The 24,248-nt window shown below is 39.9% G+C and overlaps 3 protein-coding genes and 1 long non-coding RNA gene across 5 annotated transcripts; 2 read left to right on the forward strand and 2 right to left on the reverse strand.

Moving 5' to 3' along the window:
- Window positions 1-363: 363 nt before the first annotated feature.
- LOC306840886 lies at window positions 364-2,685 on the forward strand. Its single transcript, XR_013781393.1, has 3 exons — window positions 364-445; window positions 1,865-2,124; window positions 2,551-2,685. It is a non-coding gene; the product is annotated as an uncharacterized lncRNA (long non-coding RNA).
- A 1,027-nt stretch (window positions 2,686-3,712) lies between these two features.
- Window positions 3,713-11,402, reverse strand: LOC306840595 (DNA transposase THAP9). Its single transcript, XM_079369988.1, has 3 exons — window positions 11,020-11,402; window positions 6,626-6,764; window positions 3,713-6,518 (listed from the first exon to the last, which is right to left on the reverse strand). The coding sequence occupies exon 3, from the start codon at window positions 5,672-5,674 to the stop codon at window positions 4,706-4,708; it is 969 nt and encodes a 322-aa protein (XP_079226114.1). The 5' UTR covers window positions 5,675-6,518; window positions 6,626-6,764; window positions 11,020-11,402; the 3' UTR covers window positions 3,713-4,705.
- Window positions 11,403-11,572: 170 nt separating this feature from the next.
- LOC306840591 (uncharacterized protein) lies at window positions 11,573-14,909 on the forward strand. Of its 2 annotated transcripts, XM_079369982.1 has the most exons (5): window positions 11,573-11,700; window positions 12,144-12,488; window positions 13,048-13,413; window positions 13,731-14,411; window positions 14,659-14,909. In XM_079369982.1, the coding sequence occupies exons 1-5, from the start codon at window positions 11,683-11,685 to the stop codon at window positions 14,803-14,805; spliced, it is 1,557 nt and encodes a 518-aa protein (XP_079226108.1). In that variant the 5' UTR covers window positions 11,573-11,682; the 3' UTR covers window positions 14,806-14,909. The 2 variants fall into 2 exon arrangements, with proteins under 2 accessions (XP_079226108.1, XP_079226109.1); XM_079369983.1 differs by lacking the exon at window positions 13,048-13,413 and having other exon boundaries at window positions 11,574-11,700.
- A 3,700-nt stretch (window positions 14,910-18,609) lies between these two features.
- On the reverse strand, window positions 18,610-19,691 carry ccr6b (chemokine (C-C motif) receptor 6b). Its single transcript, XM_079370417.1, has one exon. The coding sequence runs from the start codon at window positions 19,671-19,673 to the stop codon at window positions 18,672-18,674; it is 1,002 nt and encodes a 333-aa protein (XP_079226543.1). The 5' UTR covers window positions 19,674-19,691; the 3' UTR covers window positions 18,610-18,671.
- Between the last annotated feature and the right edge of the window lie 4,557 nt (window positions 19,692-24,248).

Consider the following 24,248-nt stretch of genomic DNA (forward strand, 5'->3'; position numbering starts at 1 on the left):
AAAACGAAGGAGGAACGCTGCGCCATTGGTTAGATGAGGTCCGGTGACAGAACAGCTGATTAACCCACGGACGGCCCAAACTGACAGCTCGAGAATGACAGCGGAAATGAGATAGCGTGAAAAGGGTGACTGAGAAACCTGATTGTGGATCACTTAAAGTCTTCCTTACTGAACTTTCGCTAAGCTTCATTTACACTCCGATGAGGAAAAGCTAAAATGGTTTGCAGCAATACTTTGCAGAAAGTTTTTTTTTCCCCCTTTCTTGTTTTACCAAAACATACTGAACTGTGACTTTAAAAATAATCTAAAAATGTATTTAGATTAAAAAAAACAACAAAAAAAAAACATGGTTTACCAGGCAATCTTTGAAAAGTTCCTCTTCTTTCTCACCAAGGTATAGTATGAGGCCATGGATCACTGCGTCACGTCTCATGTAAGTGCTCGGGTTCTGTGAAAAAAGGAAAATCCAAACAATAATTTGTACACAAACTATCACTTCAGAAGATATGAATACTTGTGCAAGGAGCAGTGGGTTTTCTCAAAAAGCAAGAGCCATGTATGGAAAGGAGAAGTTTGTTACAGAGTTTTGTGTCGTCTCGGACAGGGACAGAATGTGTGAAACACAGTAGATCTGTCTTCCTGCAAAAGATGTGAACAGGAAGCCTTTAAATCAAACATACCTGACTCGTCGGCACCGAGGGCAAGTCCGATCTGCCTCCAACTGTTCAGGCAGCCATGTTTGTCCCAGTGGAGTGGCTGGGTGATGTCATATAGGTGGTTATAATCACGCACTATGTCTATGAAACGCTTCTCGAACGTATTCGTGTCTTACTCCGCCATTTTTTAAAAAACCTTGCCTCCCGCCTCCTATGCTCCTATATGCATGTCACCTGCCAAACTTCCGGGGAAACCATAGAAACCAGCGACGATGGATATATCACGCCCACGAGCGCCTCTAGCGGGATTGGCGATACTGCAACTTGCGGTCGCGTAGTTGTACCTCGCGCATTTTGGTGCGACCACTGCGTGTATAGTGCGTATCCTGCATTGGCGGTTGCGTATCTAACGTTGAGCATATTTCGGGCCTAAGTCGCTGAATAGACGCGCATCGTATTTGTATCGGGCGGCTGGTTTGACCGACGTTTTGCAAATGACGGCTCACTTGACCGCAGTGTAATGAATGGGGAAATATAAGCGTGAGAAATGTCAAGTGTGGCGTGTGGTGTGAGAATGGGTCAAATTGCGTGACTGTCACACTCAAAGCGTGACGCTTGGCAGCTCTGTTCAAAGCCAGTGTCAGTGCTATGGGGGGGCATTCGTGGGCCGTTTTTACATCAACATTGACAATATGTGTGAGAGTATATTTGTGTTTCTCTGCATTGCTGTATAATTTGTAAATTAATCAATTTCATTACGGTTTCTGTTTGTATGGACATTTAATGTGGTTATTTTCTTTGGTCTACCAATTTGAACATGTTGTAATTGATTGTTTTCTATTATCCTCTTTTTAGATAAAGCAAAGAAGAAAGACAAAGGAAAAGACACAAACAAGAGAGGAAAGAAGAAAGGTTTGACCGACGTTTTGCAAATGACGCTCACTTGACCGCAGTGTATTGAATGGGGAAATATAAGCGTGAGAAATGTGGCGTGGTGTGAGAATGGGTCAAATTGCGTGACTGTCACGCTCAAAGCGTGATGCTTGGCAGCTCTGCTCAAAGCCAGTGTCGGTGCTATGGGGGGGCATTCGCGGGCCGTGCCCCCCCATGGCGGTTACCTAGGCCCCCCCATGATTTTTGAACTTGTCTTACGCTAGGGAACCCCCCACAGTTAATTTATCTCCATGTATCCAAGGCAGTATATATAGTCCCTTGACCAGTGGGTGTGGACTGTAGCTGTTTCCGTTCAATGTTCGTGAAGCTTTTTTTGGGCGCTTTCATCTTGGAATTTTGACGTCATTTGCAACCAGAGTCTGCGCAGTAGTCTCCGGCGGGAGGAGCCCTGGTAACATGCCCCGCCCATCTAGCGTACTGCTCTGACGACTTACGCATATGCTTACGCAGCCCAGCTCCGCCAAAAACCAGAATTTTTACTGCTGGAAATTCAAGACTCATACAGATCACAAAGGTTTGTACAAAACCACCATATATCTAAACTTAATCCATTTAAACATGGACAAATAACACTTTTTATATGAATTATTGAATTGAAATATTTCTAACTAAACAAACTATTTTAAGCTAAGTTAGCAACATAAGCTGTGTACAGATCTACAGATGCAAAAACATGTTATATGATAGAAAGGTAGAAAGTAGTGGTAAAAAATGCACATCATACAAAATTAATATCAGCTGTAACAACTTGAAGTCTGTTTTTACATCAACATTGGCATGTGTGAGAGTATATTTGTGTTTCTCTGCATTGCTGTGTAATTTGTAAATTAATCAATTTCATTACGGTTTCTGTTTGTATGGACATTTAATGTGGTTATTTTCTTCGGTTTACCAATTTGAACATGTTGTAATTGATTGTTTTTTATTATCCTCTTTTTAGATAAAGCAAAGAAGAAAGACAAAGGAAAAGACACAAACAAGAGAGGAAAGAAGAAAGACAAGACCAGAGAGGGAAGAAGGAGAAAGACAAGACAGGAAAGAAAGAAAAGACCAGACAGGAAAGAAGAAAGACAAGACAAGAGAGAGAAGAAGAAAGAGAAAGAAAGATGGCAGATACAAGAAGTATAGAAATCAGGATTATGTCTAAAAAATTATAGTTACTGCTATACTTATACCTCAAAACCTATTCTATATCTATCATGCAGCTCAAGGGGTTCTGGTTTGTATCACCAGTATTACTCCAGGTAAGGAACTTACTCCAAATTCAGTATTTAATTGGCATGATGCACTATGAAACCAGTAGGGGGGGTCTTGTACGCAATAACCTGCAAAGCAGGTAAATGCTTCTATGTTTCAGTTTTTTTTCTGTTTGGGTTACTTTGAACAAACTACCCCAAATTTTGAACTTTACTTTCCTTTATATCTAAAAAAATGAATATGTCAAGACCCTTATTTCTAGTATTACTGACAAGTGATAATGAATGAAGCCAATGTGTAAGTGCACAATCCTGCAGTTTGTTGAATGTCTGCCTGAGACTGACTACAGGACCACAGGAAGTCAAATACACACCACGATCAACATAGGCTGTTTCAGAGTAGAAATAGAAAGAGTTTCAGAGTAGAAAAATGTTTTTGCAGAAGCCATGGTCCTCAGGGCAAGCGGCCTGGGTTGCAATATGACATGGTTCCTCTGGGTTGCTGCTCGCTGTCTGTCCCTGTATCGCTAATGAAGACAAAAAAATAAAAAAATGTAAATGTTTGAAATAAATTATGTGTGCTTTCCTTCACAACATGTAACATACATTGACACACAGGCAGCCCATCTTAGTTTAGAGCCCACTCACCACGACAAGGTGTAGGCCATGAGTGGGGACACAGGACAAGACATACTCGGCAAACACAACTAACTCAGACAGGACACATGCAAACACAATGAAGAACATGTGGACACAACAAATGCAGAACTTTGTCCTGAATAGAACTATAAATGTACAATATTTACATTGATTACACAAGAATTTACATTTTGTTTAAAACCTTATGGAACTTTTTTATTATTTTTGTTTTATGGTGCATTGAATTCAAATTCAATGCATTTCTTTAACTAAGATGAAAGTGCAAACATGCCAACAGACTTTGAGGAGAACAATTTGTAAACTTATTTACATAACCGCAGTAAAAAGTTCATTTACATTTATATTGTAAGGGATCAGTGTGGAGAGGCTTCTTTATGATTCAGTCCTGTTTATGCGGACTGTAAATCATAATGATCAGTTGTTGTTGTTTCAAGCGATATATTCACTTATTATTCGCCATAAAAGTGGATCAATTTGGTCAGTTGTCTGCGAACCATTTTGCCACTTTTTGCCTTTTCAGTTTCTCTCCTTGCAAAGTGACTGAATCTAACCTTGCAATACCAGGAGGAGGCCATTTTCACCAATACATGAATATGATTCACTTCAACACGTGTCAAACATATGGCCATGCAGATGTGGGAAAAGGTCTTTCACACCACATTCAGCAAGAACCTGAGTGACAATGGTCGATGTGATTCCTCGTCCACAGGGAAGTTGACCTCCATTCATTTTGATCCTCCTCTGAATGCATTTCTCAGTCATCAAACACACAGACACCACGCCTGGTGATGGTTTCTGGAGACCACCTCTATCCTTCTGAAGAATACAACTGTGTGCAGCACCATCAGTTGTCAAAGCCTGTGAGCAAGGTAAGCAGGTGATTTTCTCTTTCATCTTCTTTACTACAAATCCTGTGATGTAGTTGATGACTGCCTCTTTGTATTCAGACAGACAGGGTACATCTGGGAGGTCAGAGATGGTATCTACTTCTGGCACTTCCACCAACTGCACTTCCATTCTTCTTGCAACATTTCCAGCTGCAGGTGTTGAGTCGAGAATGTGGGTGTTGTCTGGAAGTAAACAGTTGCCTGTGCCTGTTTTCACTTGGTGTCTCACAAGTAGACGTTTGTAGGCCCCTCTGAACTGCCTGGCATTGGGGTTGTTGTTGTGACCACCCCGAGCTCTTACAGCAGAAAAGAAGAGTTCCAAGTGGTCCTGACTGAGTTTGTAGGTCAGAAGCTACCTGCATGGAGCTTCAGCTCTCTCAACAAGGTCATGATAGATGTTGAGTGCACTTCTGCCATTAGCAATGAAGCCATATATAGCAGTCTTCTTTTTTGTGGTGTGAAGAGGCACCATCTTGTTGGACTGCTGGACCTTCAAACCCTGGAGCAAGGTTTCTGCGTGCTTTAAGATGTTTTCAGCCCGATCTTTGGTAGATGGCTTCATCTGCGCTTTAAAACCTTTCCCAAGGGGAATTCGGCTCTTTAGCACATCAAAAGCTGCATCTACTGTGCACACAAAGTGTGCGGTAGCAGCGCAACCCTTGAACTCCTCCAACTTTAACCCTTGCTCACAGAACTCCATGGCGTCTGCCACACTGCTACTAAAGAGCTGTGCTGCCAGATGGACTTTCATTTTTTGTTTTCTCCACTGAATGTGAGCCATTCTGAGCTTGTTACCGAGTCGAAGACCTTCTTTCTCTTGAAGATTGTTAAGAGCTTCAAAATATTTCCACTGAATCTTTCCTCCGTCTTCACTCTCAAATTCCAATGATGACGCAAAAGCATTGCGAAGAAGCTTCAGCATGTGGCATGCATCCAGGAGTACATTTACTTTTTGTGTTAGAGTCTCTGGATGAAAAAAGTAAGGCTTCATGTTGTTGATATTTAGGTCAGCTCCAAGCTCCCTTATAATGGCCAAGTTGCTTGATGGGGCGTCACATGTGAGTGAAACAACTTGAATACCAACCTCATGAAGCCTGCTTCGGCTCTCCCTTACAATGTTTGCCTTCTCTGATCCATCCATACCCGTGATATGGAAGTATGCGATGGGAATTTTCCACGACTCATTGACAGCCACAACCATGAGGACCAAGGCCTGGGTGGCTAATGTGTTGTCAATTTCGCCAGTGCCAATGTCGACATAGCCATGCAACTGATCCCCTGAAAATTCTGTCATCTTGTGGATGTACATTTCATCTATCATGAGAGCACAAATTGTTTCTTTTCCCTTCCCTCTGTTGGCCTCGACATGACCTTTTAGCGCTGTAAAAGATGCTACAGTAAATCCTGGATCAGCTGAGATGCTGCTGTACTGAGTGTGGATGGTGTAACTGTGTGGTAAAGCTTTATTAAAGTTGTCACGCACATAGTCATATGCCTTTGGAGAGTAAAAGTGCAGTGTGGTGGCAAACTGCTTCAGCTCCTCAGAGTACTTAGTTGACTTTTTCCCCTCTTGTATCTTCCGCAAAATGTGTTTTGGTACTTCAACTGACTCGAGCAAAGATGCACATTGACTTGATATCAATTGCTTCTTTCTCAATTGATTGATGACTCCTTTTAACGAGCATATTTTTTTTCTTTAAACGCCTGGACTTCTGGCATTTTCTTCTCAGCTTCTTCCTGTATTTTTTTAGGAACTCTTCAGTGACCTGATTTCTCTGTTTCAGAGATCTAGGAGACTTCAGGTTGTAGCAGTGATCCTCTTGAATGTCATGTGTTGGTTGTTTTGATATTGTTGTTTGATAACCATGATCTTTTATATTCACTGTTACAGTAGTGTTAGCCTGACAGATGTCAATGCTCAGAGGGACATTTCCATTGTCAGTCAAGATGGCATTGCTGTAGTCGGCAGCAGAAGTCAAGATGATGTAGCATTGGTCAACTATTGAATCCTCTCGATTGTCACCACAAAACCTGCTCTTTGAAAATGATGGGGGATTTACCTTGGCGTCACAACTATCCAAAATCCTGCATTTTGCACCAGAGGTCCTCAAATGATGACTTGGAAACAGAGTAGAGACAGCTGTGGTCTTTAGGTTACGACTTCCCTACAGACAGTAAGGAATATATATTTCCAAAATCACATACATGTATCCACAAACATGATGCTGACAGCAATGAAAATACAAGTTGTTTATGTAATGAATTGTCTCACCTTTGAGTTGATGGTGAAGGCATGCTCTTCAAAATGAACACTGCAAAGATGAGATGATGGTGTAGGTCTCCAGTCCTTTCGTCTAATGTTCACCACCCACTGCTCAAGTCTCTCTGTGTCACCAGCACCTAAAGGAAAACTGTTTCAAAATATCATAATAAAAATTCACATTATTTATCTAATGATGTACTGTGTGCAATGCAAAGTATGAATCATTTTACAATGATTATGAGTGATTAAAATTATTTAATATGCTTTCCTTGTGATTAACTTATATTAAATTGGTAAGTTTGCCATAATAACATGATACTGCAGCTTTATAAATTGTAAAAATGTAAGCCTCGTCAAGTCTAAAGCCATTTGAAAAAAATATCACACAGACGAGTCTTGTGACTGTTTCATTCTATTATACACTCAACAAAAATATAAACGCAACACTTTTGTTTTTGCTCCCATTTGTCATGAGATGGACTCAAAGATCTAAAATTCATTCCAGATACACAATATTACCATTTCTCTCAAACATTGTTCATAAATCTGTCTAAATGTGTGATAGTGAGCACTTTTGCTTTGCTGAGACAATCCATCCCACCTCACAGGTGTGCCACATCAAGATGCTCATCAGACACCATGATTAGTGCATAGGTGTACCTTAGACTGTCCACAATAAAAGGCCACCCTGAAATGTGCAGTTTTTGCTTTATTGAGGGTCTGGGGACTCAGAACCAGTCAGTATCTGGTGTGACCACCATTTGCCTCATGCAGTGCAACACATCTTCTTCGCATAGAGTTTATCAGATTGTCAATTGTGGCCTGTGGAATGTTGGTCCACTCCTCTTCAATGGCTGTGCGAAGTTGCTGGATATTAGTGGGAACTGGTACGCGCTGTCGTATACGCCGGTCAAGCACATCCCAAACATGCTCAATGGGTGACATGTCCGGTGAGTATGCTGGCCATGCAAGAACTGGGACATTTTCAGCTTCCAAGAATTGTGTACAGATCCTTGCAACATGGGGCCGTGCATTATCTTGCTGAAACATGAGGTGATGTTCATGGATGTATGGCACAACAATGGGCCTCAGGATCTCATCACGGTATCTCTGTGCATTCAAAATGCCATCAATAAAATGCACCTGTGTTCTTCGTCCATAACAGATGCCTGCCCATACCATAACCCCACCACCACCATGGGCCACTCGATCCACAACATTGACATCAGCAAAGCGCTCACCCACACGACGCCACACACGCTGTCTGCCATCTGCCCTGAACAATGTAAACCGAGATTCATCCGTGAAGAGAACACCTCTCCAACGTGCCAGACGCCATCGAATGTGAGCATTTGCCCACTCAAGTCTGTTACGGCGACGATCTGGAGTCAGGTTAAGACCCCGATGAGGACGACGAGCATGCAGTTGAGCTTCCCTGAGACGGTTTCTGACAGTTTGTGCAGAAATTCTTTGGTTATGCAAACCAATTGTTTCAGCAGCTGTCTGAGTAGCTGGTCTCAGACGATCTTGGAGGTGAACCTGCTGGATGTGGAGGTCCTGGGCTGGTGTGGTTACACGTGGTCTGCGGTTGTGAGGCCGGTTGGATGTACTGCCATATTCTCTGAAACGCCTTTGGAGACGGCTTATGGTGGAGAAATGAACATTCAATGCCCGAGCAACAGATCTGGTTGACATTCCTGCTGTCAGCATGCCAATTGCACGCTCCCTCAATGCTTGCGCCATCTGTGGCATTTTGCTGTGAGACAAAACTGCACATTTCAGAGTGGCCTTTTATTGTGGGCAGTATAAGGTACACCTGTGCACTAATCATGGTGTCTGATGAGCATCTTGATGTGGCACACCTGTGAGGTGGGATGGATTATCTCAGCAAAGCAAAAGTGCTCACTATCACACATTTAGACAGATTTGTGAACAATGTTTGAGAGAAATGGTAATATTGTGTATCTGGAATGAATTTTAGATCTTTGAGTCCATCTCATGACAAATGGGAGCAAAAACAAAAGTGTTGCGTTTATATTTTTGTTGAGTATAATTAGAGCTGCCGGTGAGGATGTCGAGCAGACGCGCATACATCAATGCGCACTCATCGCACGCTGAAGCTGTTTGGACAATGTCATTCTGTTAAAGACCACAGTATAGGCAGCGTAGATCACACTTTATTCTGGTAAATTAAGATACAACAGAACAGGTGAACGAGTTTAAGTTTGTCTGTTTCATCTTTCTCCTCTGTGCCGACTAATGACACATTAATCTCGCTCGTCCGTCCGAAATAATCTGTTTCTCCCTCAATTGCTACTGAAACATTTGCATCAGTTTGGAATAGGTACCGAAATATTCTATAGCCAAAAATGGTATGTTTGGGCAATGAAACGGTGTTACGATGACTGGGCTTAAGAAGGAGGAGACGACAAAGAAAATGCCTGTTTTAAAACATAATATTAGTGAAAAGAGCGAAATAGAAAGACATACATGTCAACGTTGAAATCATTTTGAATGCAGAGACAGTGATGCTCAGTTTTGTTTAGCTATAAAAAAAACAACTGATCTTTGTTAACGATAATTGAAGCAAAATAAAAAATAAATATGACATTTAGAAAAACATGTCAATGTATTTTGGGAAAAATGTGATCTTTATGCCTCCTTTCATTGAGCCTATATGTCTCCTCCTGAGCACCATAACAGCAACCTGTCATGTGTAACGCCGGTCTCCTGCATTAGCAGTGTTTGGTTTAGTCAAATTATAACTCAAATTCTCAACGAGCGTCATTAAATTTACAATATGATGAACTTGTGACTGTTGAATTGGTAGTGTATGTGGAATGTGGAAATGTACAGTCAATAAATCTATGAGCTGATCTTTTATTACGATCTCTTGGTTTTAAATACAATTCCAATCACAATAACGATATAACAATATCAAGAAACATAGTAAGTCATTTATTATTTTATTATTTGCTCATGTTAATAATGAAAAAAAAACATAAATCATGCTGGATAAGTAACCTAGCTTAGACCGCTTATGTGTTAGCTTGCTAGATAACGCTTGACACGTAAATCAAACTTTTTTTACTTACCGAAAAAACTGCAAAGATCCCTTAGAATCCGCATGTCGGTTAGAACAGTTTACTGCAGAACAACTCATTTTGACCTTAAAAAAAGACGAAAAACCTGAACTGAAAAGTTAAATTGCTTCTCGGCTTTCATTAACGACGCAACTGATATTCACAAGGAGAGTTACGCAAGATCCGCGGCTGGCTATCATCGTCATGTATGACGTAAAATCCCGTTTTTTAACCTCAAATAACTTATTTAAAACAAACTTCACAGAAAAATGAGCACTTGAACACCATGTGGGGTGATAATAACTAATGATCACAGCAGAGTTTAGGTCTGGAAAAAAATTATGTGACGAGTATTTTAACTTAACAGTTTGACCCGCATCCCGTCTGTTATCATTGAGGAGGCGGGGTTTATGACCTATACTGCAGCCAGTCAGCAGGGGGAGCTCTAAAAATAAAAGCTTCACTCCACCAGGGACCTTGTCCCGTCCATTATTTTTACAGTCTATGACCTTGACATTGTATTCTCGATCACAGTGGGTAAAAATAACTAGAAAATCAATATGATTTTATGTTCATTTACAGCTGTCAAATGTTGCATTAGATTGTGTTTTGCATGACTAGCTCACCATTCACTCAAAATTGACGCCAATTTTACAAAGAGATTGATATAAGCGCGAGCAAACTGATCCCCCCAGAGCAGTCTCAATGCCCCCCCACCTAACCTAGGCTGGAGCCGACACTGCTCAAAGCTTGGCAGCTCTCAGACTCCCTCTGGTCACCTCTTGTCCCAGCCATCTACATACAAAAACTTCCGTTTCGCCTCCTGTTAATGAACACACTTTTATAAGGCTAACTAACAATTTATAGGTGAATTTACAGCCATTTTCCTTTGCTGTTTGTCTCTTGACTGTGGCACACAGCTAAAAAAAAACACTGCAAAGCCATGTTAACAGGTGAGAGAGGATGTTTCCAACTCAGAGAAAACAAAAAACGAAAAACTTTGGTATATCACTGTTATATTCGCGATACGCGTGACTGTACAATACACTGTAAAAAAAAAAAAAAAAGTACATGAGACAAACCAGACAACCACAAAAACTCTGCAAAAGATACACTATCTGTCAGATCACCGGCACGGTGTGCTACTCCGGGGGAGAGCCTGGGCTCCTGACATGTGATAGCTAGCATCAAACATATTTCATACAGTGATATTCCACACAAACCTTAGAGTGCAGACCCGTTTTCTCCCTTCAAACAAATCACCAAAACGCTTGTAAACTGATAAATTAAAGACTCTTTAAGGATAACGCTGTTACTTACCTGAGAGAGACTCCGGGGATAGTCACAATGCTGTCTGCCAATTAACGAACGTCTGCGCGCTACTTTCATTGATCCCAAGGCGCATGCGCGGATTCAAATGTACTCTAAAAATGTGTTGTAAAATTTACTTTGTAGTTTGGTGTTTCTAACGTTGACTGAAAGACATTTAAATGGTATGAGAAAATCCATAATAAGACCTACTCCTTCCACATAGTCATTTTCAACACATGAATAAATAGTGTGGATTGAGATTTAGATTTAATTTTGTGTCGATTTAAATTGTGTAATTTTACTTGACAAAATCTAGTTTCTGCTCAAACTTATTTTTTTATTGTAGACATTAGTACAGTTCAATTAGTATATTTTACCACACACACACACACACACACACACACACACACACACACACAGAGAGAGAGAGAGAGTTCCACGAGAACTCTCAGAGTTCTGTCTAAACTGTGTGAGGTCATAGAGGGGATTGTGAGGTCATCAGCAGCAGAGTTTTCTTAGCCCCTCAGTCAGCTCAGCAGAGATCATTTCATCTGAGACACTAACCTGTTAAGACGAAAAACACACCTGCAGAAAGATCCAATCTGAAGCAAAGCAATCCGAAAAGGAGAGAAAAACAACAACAACCAAACACGTGAACCTACTTATCAACTAATGTCTGAGAAGAAAACGGTAAGAGAGTGAAGCTGATTGGTTCAAACTAATTGACCGATCATGTTTGTAGCTAGTTAGTGGGTTTCAGTTTCAGCTGTTGGATAGATTGTGATTTTTCATGCGTCAGGTTTCATACAGAGACAAAGTGGAAACTTTACTGCCATGATTTCTGTACAAACAAACAATATACCAAATTTATCCTTCAAGCATTTCTGATGTGAAACACCAACAATAAAATAAAAACCAGACAAGTTAAACAAGTAAAATGTGTCTCAAAGAATGTGTTTGAGCTGATGTACAAACCATATTATATCAGAATCACTTTATCAGTCAGGTGTTTGTGTATTTATTGTCATACCGTCTTTACTGTTGTACACCATACATACAAGTTTAAAATGAAATATTTCAACACCTCTTTGAGATAGGTTTACAGATTTCTAATGTTTGTGTTTCTCCGACAGATGTCTGATTTCAGTCACTTGAACGAAGAACCAGAGCTCATGGAGGCAATCTCCAGCTCTGTTACGTTCTTCTTATTCCCAGAATCTGTTGAGATGACAAATGTCCCTGCACCGGGCATGACTGATCAGACTGTCAATGATTCTGATCAGTTGGTGGACGGTGACCACCTCAGAGAGGACACAGACCTGAGCAGCCATCACAGTTCCTCATCTGAGGACGACCAGAGCCTGTGTTCACTGTCTTTGTGCTCCCTCAGCAAGCACAGCAGATCCATCTGCACGTCTGTGTGGTCGTCTGCTGCATCAGACGTCTCTGAGGAGATCCCATCTGACATCAGATCAGAGGTAAGATCTTCATCCTGTGACACCTCCATCAACAAGGTGACTAAAGAGGACTGTGAGCCTCCAGCACATAGAATTTATTCATCCATTTTTAAATATATTAGATTCATATGAAATTAACAATGTATTAAAATATGCTGCAACTTCAAAAGGATATCATTTAGTAGAATCAGGCCACTCATGCAAACGTCCTAAAGAAATGCAAGAAAAATAACTTTCCATTAACGTTCCTTCATTGGTATGAAAGAATACAGATTTATACAAAACAAGGTTGGTAAGGAGGACAGCATCAGTTTACATTGTTGGTTGGTTTAATGAATGATAGGATGTTGACTCTCTGATTGTGGTTTTAAATTCCATGTGACGCGCTAAACGAAAAGAACCTCTGGTCAAATGTGGTTTTTATAAGTAAGAGGAGAGGGAGCTAAACCATGAGGAATTCTATAAACTAGGCAGACATTTTTGTTTCTGATAAGGTTTTCACAACAAAGTACAAGAATGAAAAAAAAGGTTTATTTACAAGTGTATTTACAGTTGTCCAATGTTTGTGTTTCTCCCTCAGATTTTTAATTTCATGGAAAACGATGAAGAGCAACTGATGAATAGTGACAATTTACGAGAGAACAATCATGTCGCACATCATGTTTCATCAATCAACGAGGAGATGTCCGACTCTCTGACCTGGGCTTCCCTCAGCGAGGACAGGTCCACGTTAAGTGTCAGACCTTTCTCCTGCAGTTCTTCTTCCTCCATCAGCTCAGCCCTCAGTAAAGTGACTCAAGAGGCTGCTGGGGAGACAAAAGACAACAATACTCCTCACAAGGTCCAAACAGTGCTCCACATCCATGTGACACAGCGTTTGTCTCCAAGATCCTCTGAAGAAGAGGAACGTGGTTCATTCTGTCGAGAGGAAGCAGAAGACGAACAGGTGAAAGCAAAATCCTCCAGCTTTAAAGCTTCTGATGTTCTGAAGGGAAAGGCACTCTGCTCACATGTGATTTTATGAGTGGGATTGTGCAGTCCCCCCTTAGCTGCACCTTTAGTGGTCCTATTTGTGACAGGTTTGAAGTTAATAAAGCCAGAAAGAGAAGGGGGAGCTAAACCATGAGGCAGACATTTTTGTTTCTGATACAGTCTTCACAACTCAAACAGACTGAACTTCTTCAGACAAGAGTGAACAATAAGTTATTCTGCAGTATTTACAAGTGTATTTACAGTTGTCCAATGTTTGTGTTTCTCCCTCAGATTTTTAATATCACAGAGAACGATGAAGAGCAACTGATGAATTGTGACAATTTACGAGAGAACAATCATGTCACACATCATGTTTCATCAATCAACGAGGAGATGTCCGACTCTATGACCTGCTGTTCCCTCAGCGAGGACAGGTCCACGTTCAGTGTCAGACCTTTCTCCTGCAGTTCTTCCTCCATCAGCTCAGCCCTTAGTAAAGTGACTCAAGAGGCTGCTGTGGAGACAAAAGACAACAATACTCCTCACAAGATCCAAACATTGCTCCACATCCATGTGGCACAGCGTTTGTCTCCAAGATCCTCTGAAGAAGAGGAAAGTGGTTCATTCTCTCAGGAGGAACCAGAGGACGAAGAGGCAGAATCCTCCAGCTTTAAAGCTTCTGCCTGCTGCCACTCTGAGAACAGTTTGGAGACAAACAAGGAAGAGGAGACACAGGCAGGATGCAAGAACACGATGAATAAAAAGAAGAGGTCTCTCAGATGGTGGAGGAGCGCAAAGGTCGCGCCAACTCCACTGAAACTTTCAGATGATGAGGCTGCTAAATCTGACTGTAAGGCAGAAGGAGAGGGCACGGGAAGATGGGCTTCACCTGAGTGGTCTTCAAGCATGATACAACCAAAACAGAAGAACAAGAGCAGCTTTACCAAGTTCTTCAGCAATATATTCTCAAAGGTAAGGATGCATTTATTGAAACAATGCAATTGTTGTTGACAAAGACAATTTGCTGCAGTGGCCCAAAAATAAAGAATTATTATAATTTAATCAAAATCCAGTTGTAGCTAACGCCCCCTACAGGCCTGGAGCACTTCTGTTGTGAAAATGATGTATTTCTGCATGTTAAAGTTAAAGTTCAGATTAACTGTTGTGTTGAACTGTTTAATGACATTTCTGATCTCTGTTTTATGACTTTCCCACAAAGAACGAGAAGAAGATGATGGAGAAGGAAGAGGAGAGGACGTCATCATATGCTCATGCTGAGAGGTCTCCCTTCTGGGTGCAGATTATTTGTGGAAGTCAGGCACGAAAGATGGATCCAAAACTAAGAGCCGGATCACGGCAGTCCTAGCCTGAAAAGATCTTTTCACAACTGCTCTTTTACTAAAGTCCCTCCCCCCAGTCCCCGCCCTCTACTCCTCTAAAACCTGTAATGGTTTAAAATAAATAAATAAATAAATAAATAAATGTTAGAACATTCATGGACGTAGTTGTTTGAGACTTTATGATAAGGGTTTTTACAATATGACAAACACCAACTAGTGTGTTTGTTCTGAGCTGATGTCATGATTTGAGTCCAAATGGAGGCGGAGTAAGATTTTAAAGGAAACAGTTTGATGCCTGCAGAGGTCAAGAGGTCAAAGATAGGATTGTTTCCATTTTCATCCTTTCTGTTACATCTTCATTTGTGTTTCTCCTTAAGTTTGTGCCTCAGCTGTGGTCCATAACTTTGCAGAAAAGATGTTCAGTACGTCACATATTTTCTGTCCAGACTTGGAAAAAAAATGTTTGTCTGAGCAAAAAAAAAAATGTTCGTTTAAGACGAAATTTGGTATCTTAATATATTTTATGAAGATTTTATTAGATCTCTAAAAAAACCTTCTAAATCATTAAACTATCACCTGACCGCAGTCACTTCACTTGGTTTTTTATGAAGTAAGGTAATATTGAATAAAATAAACAGCCTAGTTAGCGTCTTATGACCCTGCTGTGAAGGTTGAATCAGACGCGTTTTATTGGTAGAGCGTGGAGGGCGTGAGGGAGTGTAGACCTGGATAATAGAATCTAAGGAGGAGCTGTTTTTGTTTTGTAAGCGAGCAGCAGAGTTTTAAACTTGATACCAGCAGAAGCTAGTGTGAGGAGATGTTCTTATAGGTAGGTTAAAGAGCAGACGAGCTGCATATGTAGGATACGAGTGTATACTGTGTTTCTTTGCTTTCTTTCTTTCTTTTAATTAACTTGATGTCAAGATTTAACCAATCAAATCGTTTTAGCCCTGGAAGGTTTTCTTTGAACATCCTGGCATTAGTTGTGTTTAAAAAAAAAGGAGGTGGACCAAAGTGCAGAATCAAGAAAAGTATTTATTAAACAAAAATGTATTTAAAAAATGCAAAAAAAAATAATACAATGCAAAACTGAGTCACATAAGAAGAAGTGAACTCAGGAACCAACATGGGGAATCTTTGACACTTGACAAACGACTAACAAGGATTAGACAACACAGGGAAGGAACACTAAAAAGACATGACGTAATCAAACACAGGTCAGACTAATGACACAGGGGAACACAATGAGGGCAGGGAAACACAGAGGTAGGAATAAAATACAAGAAACACGGAGGACTACAACAAAATAAATCATGAAACACTGAAGACACACAGAAGACAGAAGAACAAAGAGAGAGACACAAGAAGAAGAAATGACACCATGACAACAGGAAACACTGAAGACTGAACCAGGAAACAATCAACACGAGGATAACTAATGAACTAAGTATCTAAACAAAAGAATAAAGTAACTAAACATGAGTAAATCATGACAATCTGGATTCAATGAACATGTTTTGTCACTGAAATGGCTACGTTTGGCTTTATTCAAAAAGTTCCATCAGATTTTCAACATCCAAACACTTTCCGACACAATTTGTCGATTATACTTCCTCCCTTTTATTTCAGGTTTTGGATTATTGTGAGCATTTCCTGTATCTCTTAATGGACACTACAGTAACGCCCCAATGGCTCTATTTGTTGTCATTGGTGATGCTTTTTTTTTACTCTATTTAAAACTTATCATTTATGTTCAACCTTTCCGTGCCACTGTCCCCAGTTTCACTTTGACTGATAAATCTTTCAAGCTTCACCCTCTTTTGTAGCTTGTGGTTGCATTCATCTTCTGTAGACAATCACAGGAAATGACCAAAAAGGTTTCTGTGTCATGCCCCAAAAACAATCCATTCTCTGCAGAAAGTAATAGAGCCTGATGACTGATGCTCTAGTTTGATGGGTGTTTTTTTACTAACTTTTTTTTACTATCAGGTAACAAGGTAAGAATGCACTGTCTGGGACAAATGCAATGGGTTTATTTTGTTGTTGACTGACTGGAGGTACCTGCAGTTTGTGTATTAGTTTATTCTATAACCCTTGAATTCGACAAAGTTTCAAATAGTCTTTTTGTTCAATTTTAAGCAAAATTCAAACATCTGCTCATCTTATGTGTTCTAACAATGACTTAAAATATTCAGCCATGGTATCACCTCTGAGGCCAATGACAGCTTTTGACCACAAGTGGTGCAGGTGGGGACCAGCTCCGTGAAGCGGTGGAGTGGTCTTTAAAGCGGTTACAGGCACACTTGTGTGAGACAGATTTCCTTTCTCAGAGACCACTCCACTACTACACGGAGGTAAGCTGGTTCGCTGTGGCTTTTTTTCTCGTATTGGTTTGCAACTGTAAAACACTTAAAAGGTGAATTTCTACTTCATTTAGTTCAATGGCAAAGGTTGGAGATGAATCCTCCATCTATATACGGTTCTATACAGGACACGGTCATGAGGGAGGGCCATAAGAAAGCTTGTTGTATTCTAAAAGAGTTAACACATCAAAGAGTAATCATATTTGTTATGTCAAAAAGCACCTAGAGAAAACAGCTTTCTTTATTATTCTGCAAAGTACTATCCTGTAAATGACAAACTCTAATAAAAAAAAAACAAGTATTTTGTAGATCCTGCTCACCCTGTCTGTTTGAACTCTGCCTGTCACTCAGTGCTCATTATTCCTTCTACAAGCTGAAGCTGGCGAGATAGTCGCTCAAGAGTCACCTGCACTTGGGCCCAGTTACGTGTTATCTATTCTTGACAGAAGCAGCTCTCGTCTGAAGTTTCTCCCCTTCTAGGAACTCCTGGTTTACAGCTTGCAACTGTCTCATACACTTCTGCTTAATCTATTGTGTTATCAAGATCTTTAGAAAACAAATATAAACCTGTTCACGTTTGACTGCACACATAGTTTCATATCATGTTTTCAGATATGTACGTTTTTTTTCCCCAGTGAAAGTAATAACTTGATGTTAAGATGCAGAAATATTCTGTTGTTAAATCAAAAAGTGATAAAATGATTCTATAGCCCGGTTTACAAATCATGTTTTTTGGTTTAAGAAAATCTATGACATCCTATGAATGATTTGAAATATTAAATGCACTGATTCATGTAATGATAATAAAAGAGTCCAGTTTCCTTTTTATAATCACCCAAAGCTGTTATCATTCATTAGTACTGTGCATCGACTCTTTTTAAAAAGATAGGGTTTTATAAACACGTTTATTGAGATAATGTGACAGAAGGACACAATCATGTATAAAAAATATACACAAAGTGTAATATATTGTACAATAAGGTATGTGTATGGTTGTTGAACATTTCAGTTGGTCAGGATTAAAAATGTGTGAAAATGAGCTTCTTGTCTTCGTTAAGATACAAAAAAAATTTAAAAGCAAATCAACATCATATTCAGAGGGATTCAAACAAACCAAGCGTGCTGCTTATTATGTCAAGAGTGCACTTTTTATGCAATAAAAAGTAAATAAATGCAGTCTTAAAGAGTTTCTGAAAGCGACCTGAAATAGAACAAAAAAAAAAGAAGCCATGTCCAAAATCGTGAACATTGAGTCCACAAACAATAGATGACCTCACAGTGGCTCAACTCATTAACAGCAAATGACGGTCTTTAAAAAAAGGAAGCACATGCAGAGCGAAACAGAATATGCAGCTCCTCAAGTGTCCACTTGAGGCCGGCTACAAAAACCAAGGAATCCCCATCAGGTCCCATATCACAATTTTTACAGCAGAAATAAACATGTTTAGAACCTGGTCCCAAAAAATAGTTCAACAAATCTGCTGAGCTGCTCCTTCACTGGTTTGAAGGAGGTTTATACCACATCATATTTATGCACTAAATGAGGAAATGTTGTTGAAACCCTCTGACGAAACCCGGCCTGAGATACAGATGTCAGACGTTGCACGTGACGTGCGAGCGGAGTAGATGTACTTTTTGCTGTAACACCACAAGTCTGACAAAATCTGCTTGAAGTGGCTGCGGAACTTCACCCCGACGAAGGCGTAGAGAACGGGGTTGAGGCAGCAGTGGAGGTAAGCTACACTTCTGCAAACAGCCATGACTTGAAGTTTGATATTCTCTCCCTCACAGCTCCTCTCTTTAAACAGAGCCACAGTGTGGGTCAGCAGAGCCATGTTGTAAGGAAGATGGCACACAATGAAAACCACGACTACTGCCAACACCACGCGCACGGCCTTGTGCCTCTGGCTGCTCTGTGTCCTCAGAAGGGTGCTCATGATGCTGGAGTAACAGAACACCATCACCAGCATTGGCACCAGGAAGCCGACAGCCATTTGAAGGCTGGGAACGAGCACCTTTATGAGCTTGGCTGTTTCTGTTTCACTGAAATACATTTCACATATCACAGTTGCATTGCCCGACCCCGGGTTGTGATCTTCATAGAGTTTTGTGTAGATCAATGTGGGCAGAGTTAATGCAAAAGCAAACAGCCAAACAGTCAAGCAGATGAGGCGGCCGTACATCAGAGCGTGTGAGCGCGCACCAAACGATCTTCTAGCATGAACTATGGCTATGTAACGATCTCCACTGATGCAGGCCAGCAGGAGCATGCCACTGTACAGGTTAATACTGTAGGCTGACCTCAGTAACTTACAGGCCCCATATCCCATCAACCAACTGTGCTGCTCGTTGTAAATGATAAAAGGCAGAGCCACAACAAAGAGCAGATCAGCCATTGCCACGTGGAAGAGATAAACGTCAGTCATGGTCTTGGTTCGTTTGTAGAAGAGGTAGGTGACGATGACGAGAACGTTTCCGATCAGGCCGAAGCCACAGATGATGGAGTGGATGTAGGTTTGGGCAGTCTCCATAGGATTGAGATCCAGGTGGCAGAGACCTTCATTAGGGTAGTCATCTGTACTGTATTCGTAGTCTGGGGTCACCTCCGCCATAGTTTAAATCTAAAGGGAGAAGACATCAATTTACATCAAAGAGTAAACAACATAATCCACAGTGCCTCTTTATCCTGCCCCACAGTCTCAAAGTAACATTACATTAATGCTAAGGCTGCATCAGATGGTGTGTTACATTCACACTATACTTCAGTATTCACTTTTCACACTGCACAATTTGTGTAATTTTATCATTAAAGATGCTTGCACTCAACCTTAATCAAGCACCCATCTTGACTGGATAACATAATGGGCAGTGCTTCTCGTTATTTTCCTATTGTAGGGAATGGAAGCAACACACAACAGGCACAGATTAAACACGAGTGACCTCATTTGGAACCAAGACATGCAGATCAAGTCCGCAGGCTATAGAGTTATATTTTTTAATTGCCCGAATGGTCTGTGCGTATCCTATGCTGACTTCATGGCATCCCTAGGTCTAGCAGCTTAATGGCGCTGGTGGCGCGCTACGGAGACGCACCGCGGCGCACGCTGTGGAAAACAAAATGATTCACTAGATTGCAGCTAACTATGGCACGTGCGCGGCGCTGATGGACCGTGTCCGCGCACGGGGTAGCCCGTGTGTGGGGTCACTTTCTGTTTTTACTGCGGATACTAGGACTGATGGCTGCGGGACTTGGCAGAGTGCCAATTTTTGGCGTAATGGTGGTTGTGTGTATCGTAGGACTGGTGGCGAGAGTTTTGAAATGACATATTATGAAAGTCATATTCATACTGAAAGATTCATAGAGGGACCAAGGGAAGCCTCAACCCTTAACATTTTTTTTTCTATTGATACATATCTGCCAACCACTTACACTTTGCAGGAAGTAAAGCGGTATGTAACAAAGAAATGTTGCTGACTTTTTAAAGGGCTGGGACATTTATTAAGTATTTTGACTCATGCAGGTTCTTTTAAATTAAATCTAAGTCATTATTTTCAATCTGTGTGTCTGTGTGTGCTCTACTGTCTGTTTCTTCGTGTCTTATGTCTGCAGTAATTTTCAGTTTGCATTCAATTCAATAAAAACACGTGAATTGTTCCTGGGGGGCAATTTAAAGGCACACAGAGAAATCTACTATGACATTTGTTGGTATTAAAATGTTTCTTCTTCCTGCTGCAGTTTTCTTATGAACAGTGTTTATCTTATGTTTAATTATTATAAGAAAATATTTCATGTTGGATTACTGAACCATACACTGAACTGAGCAGATAAATCTAATATGAATGATTTACTGTGTTGTTGTATCATATGTGGTAATTCCTAAAAGCCGAGGGATAATTACTACAAATTAGACATGGCATGAGGTCTTACATTGAATCTGTTGCACTTTACTCAGGTGTAACAATGGCTTCGTGTATCAACCCTGACAAATAAACAAATACCTCGACCTAACAAAATTAGAGAGGAATATGTTGTACAAACACAATATTGATAAAATGGGGTTCATAATAAAGTGAAATCATGTAAGTAGGCTTCAACAAGACAACACATCACACACGTTATAATGGAGGACGCATTTTAAACGTCACTTCTAATGCATTAAAGTAACAAATCTTATGATATTTTTATATGTATTTTCACCATGTCATACAGTAAACGTTTGCCGAACTGTTCCTTTAAATTTGTGACCGGTTACTTTGTGTCACTTCTTATATTGACTGTTGGTAATATTTTGCAGGTCTAACTGAAATTAAAAATGTTGTAAAATAAACATGACAGTTTGGTGTTAGGTTCAAACCCATTAGTCAGTTTACAGGAGAAAGAAGCTTTTGTTCTAGTTCAGCTCTTCCTCTCGTTGGTGACTGACCCAAATTCAGTCCTTTTAGAAAACAAGTGATTGCAGATGAAGGTAGGCTTCAGAAGGTATCTGCACTCTGTGCTTCTTCTCTTTGAAGTCGAGGAGATCCTTATCAGAGTCGATCGTTAGGTGTTTCACTGAGATTCAGTTTGTGTGTAGGAAGGTCACAAACACCAACCATCACCTATATGGTAATTCAGTATATATATATATATATATATATATATATATATCAAACAAAGGTCACGATTTCTCTTTTGCAAGAATCACGTTACAACTTACACACTTCTTGAAAACCTGAAATAGATATGGCAACATGATGGTATCTTTTGCACTTTCACTTCTCACATTTCACTACAGTAACATTATATATGTATGTGTATATATGTATATATATATATATATATATATATATATATATACACACACACATACATACATACATACACACACACACAGTATGTTTGTTTGTAACAGTGAAGCTGCACGCATTAATGAGGAAGGTATCACGTTTTGTTCCTTTTGCTTAGAAATGTGTTTCTGTACTTTGAATGCTTGTAGTGTTCCCATATTTTAAAAAGCAAACTTTTCAGTAAAGTGGTTCCCTCTGTGTTATTCAAATATGTTTGCTGTTTAAATCTTTAAAAGCGAGTTCATCCAAACAGTGCAGTTGAAGGGTAAATTTTTTTATCATAAGTCATAGCATTATGTAATTTACAGAAAACCACTTTACGACAAATAATCATTTCATTAAGACTGATTAGAATGTATCATGTGGTCACCATACTGAAATAGAATATTTACACCAGTGGAAATTTTACACTTTTTCAGGACTTACCCTGCAGAGAAAGTTCTCCCTCAGGTGATTCTTTTGTCCTCTGGATTTGATTCTCGCTGTTAAAATGAGGTGAAAAATCTTTCTCCCAGGTTGTTGCTTTCTCGAAAGTGTCAAACCTTATGACAGAAGAGTTCAATGTACCATTAATGATACACTCGTGAAAGACAAGAAAAAACCACACTCACACAAGCTCTGCAAATGTAGACTGCAAAGTTTCACTCATCTTCCTGCTTTTACCTCAACTGCATGAAACGCTTACCCCTACAGAAACCCATAGATTATATAACGCCTCAATCAACAGAATCACTCAGTGAGTGGGACGTCCCCCTGCATCCTTTGCGTGTTTCTAGTGCCTTGTATTTTGAATAAAAGAAAGGTTTATAGATGTTTCCATTCAGATCTTTAACAGTTTGTGAAACAGACTTTTACAAAGATCAGAAGGTAACTGATGTTCAACTCGCTTCCTCTCTCTGGGTCTCAGTCTTTGACCACATACACACACACAGGTGTGTCCACACGAACCTGCCACACACACACACACACGCACACACACAGACACACACACAGACACACACACACACACACACACACACACACACACACACACACACACACACACACACACACACACACACACAAACAAAGACAGTTTTCTTGTAAATGACCAAACTGGAATCTCCCAATTGATTTATTTCAAGATTTTAATCTCTGATCAGTCGTCGTGAATCGTGTACTTTTTCCACACTAGCTTTATGAAAAAACTTGCTAACTGATTAAGATATATTTATGTCAATGTATATATACATCTTGCCTAGTTAGTGATATGAAAATATAAATCTCTTTACAAGTTCAATAAAGCCAGAGTTTTGTTTTAAGTTAACCAACAGATGGAGCTGTTGTTTTAGGTAAATTTGTGGACGTTGAAATTCAATCATTACAAACAAATCTGAGAAGACACTCAGAAGAGTGGTTAATCCAGAGACTTGGCAAACGTCCTCTCTTGATGAAAATGGACACATAAAACAGTCAAAGATTTTATAATTAGATCACTATGAATAAACATCTGTGTGAACAAATGTAAATCGTACTTTAAAAGGGTTATAGCCTTCAAAATGTTTAATAAATCCCTTCCCTCTTCACAGCTGGTCTGAATAGACAAAAATTATCTATGCACACATTTCAATCCATCTATGACTTTTTTATAGTACAAAGTGAGACATAAGTTTCTTGTCATGTGTTTTCCTTGACAGGTTCATTAATTAAAGCTCATCACATGCTGCTCTTACTCTCAGCATGTGTTATTTAAAACATTACACAATGTCTGACTTTGGATTCTATGGTCATTCCTGAATGATTTCACTGTCTGTCTATGCCTTCATCACTAAACAAGCACAGATTATGGATTAACACTGAGCTCATCATGGACCTTTCTTAAACCTGTGACAGGAAATCCATGAAGGCTGCCCGATGAGGAGAAATCGGTACATGTGTCTTTGATTGAAGGAAATCCCAATCGTATAACCAAGACCATTAATGATGAAGTTTAGTTCGACAAAAGTAAATTATTGATGCTGACATTTTTAAAAAATGTTTGCAAGCTTAAAGACCTACACATAATGGATATGTCATGTACATATAGTGATACTTTCTTTCAGTATTTGATGTATTTTAGAATAGAAAAAGGGTAAAACAGATTCTCTATCATTACATGCAAACTGTTGAAAATGTTTCCTTAAGTTGCTTGTGTAAATATATGCCTTATATACAAATTATACATATATAAAAAATAACATGTGCACTGGTAAATAGTGAACAGACTTGAGCTTTCTTTTCTATTCTTCTGACTACTACAT

The sequence above is a fragment of the Symphodus melops genome, assembly GCF_947650265.1.
Source record: "Symphodus melops genome assembly, chromosome: 19".
In the NCBI taxonomy this organism is placed as follows: domain Eukaryota; kingdom Metazoa; phylum Chordata; class Actinopteri; order Labriformes; family Labridae; genus Symphodus; species Symphodus melops.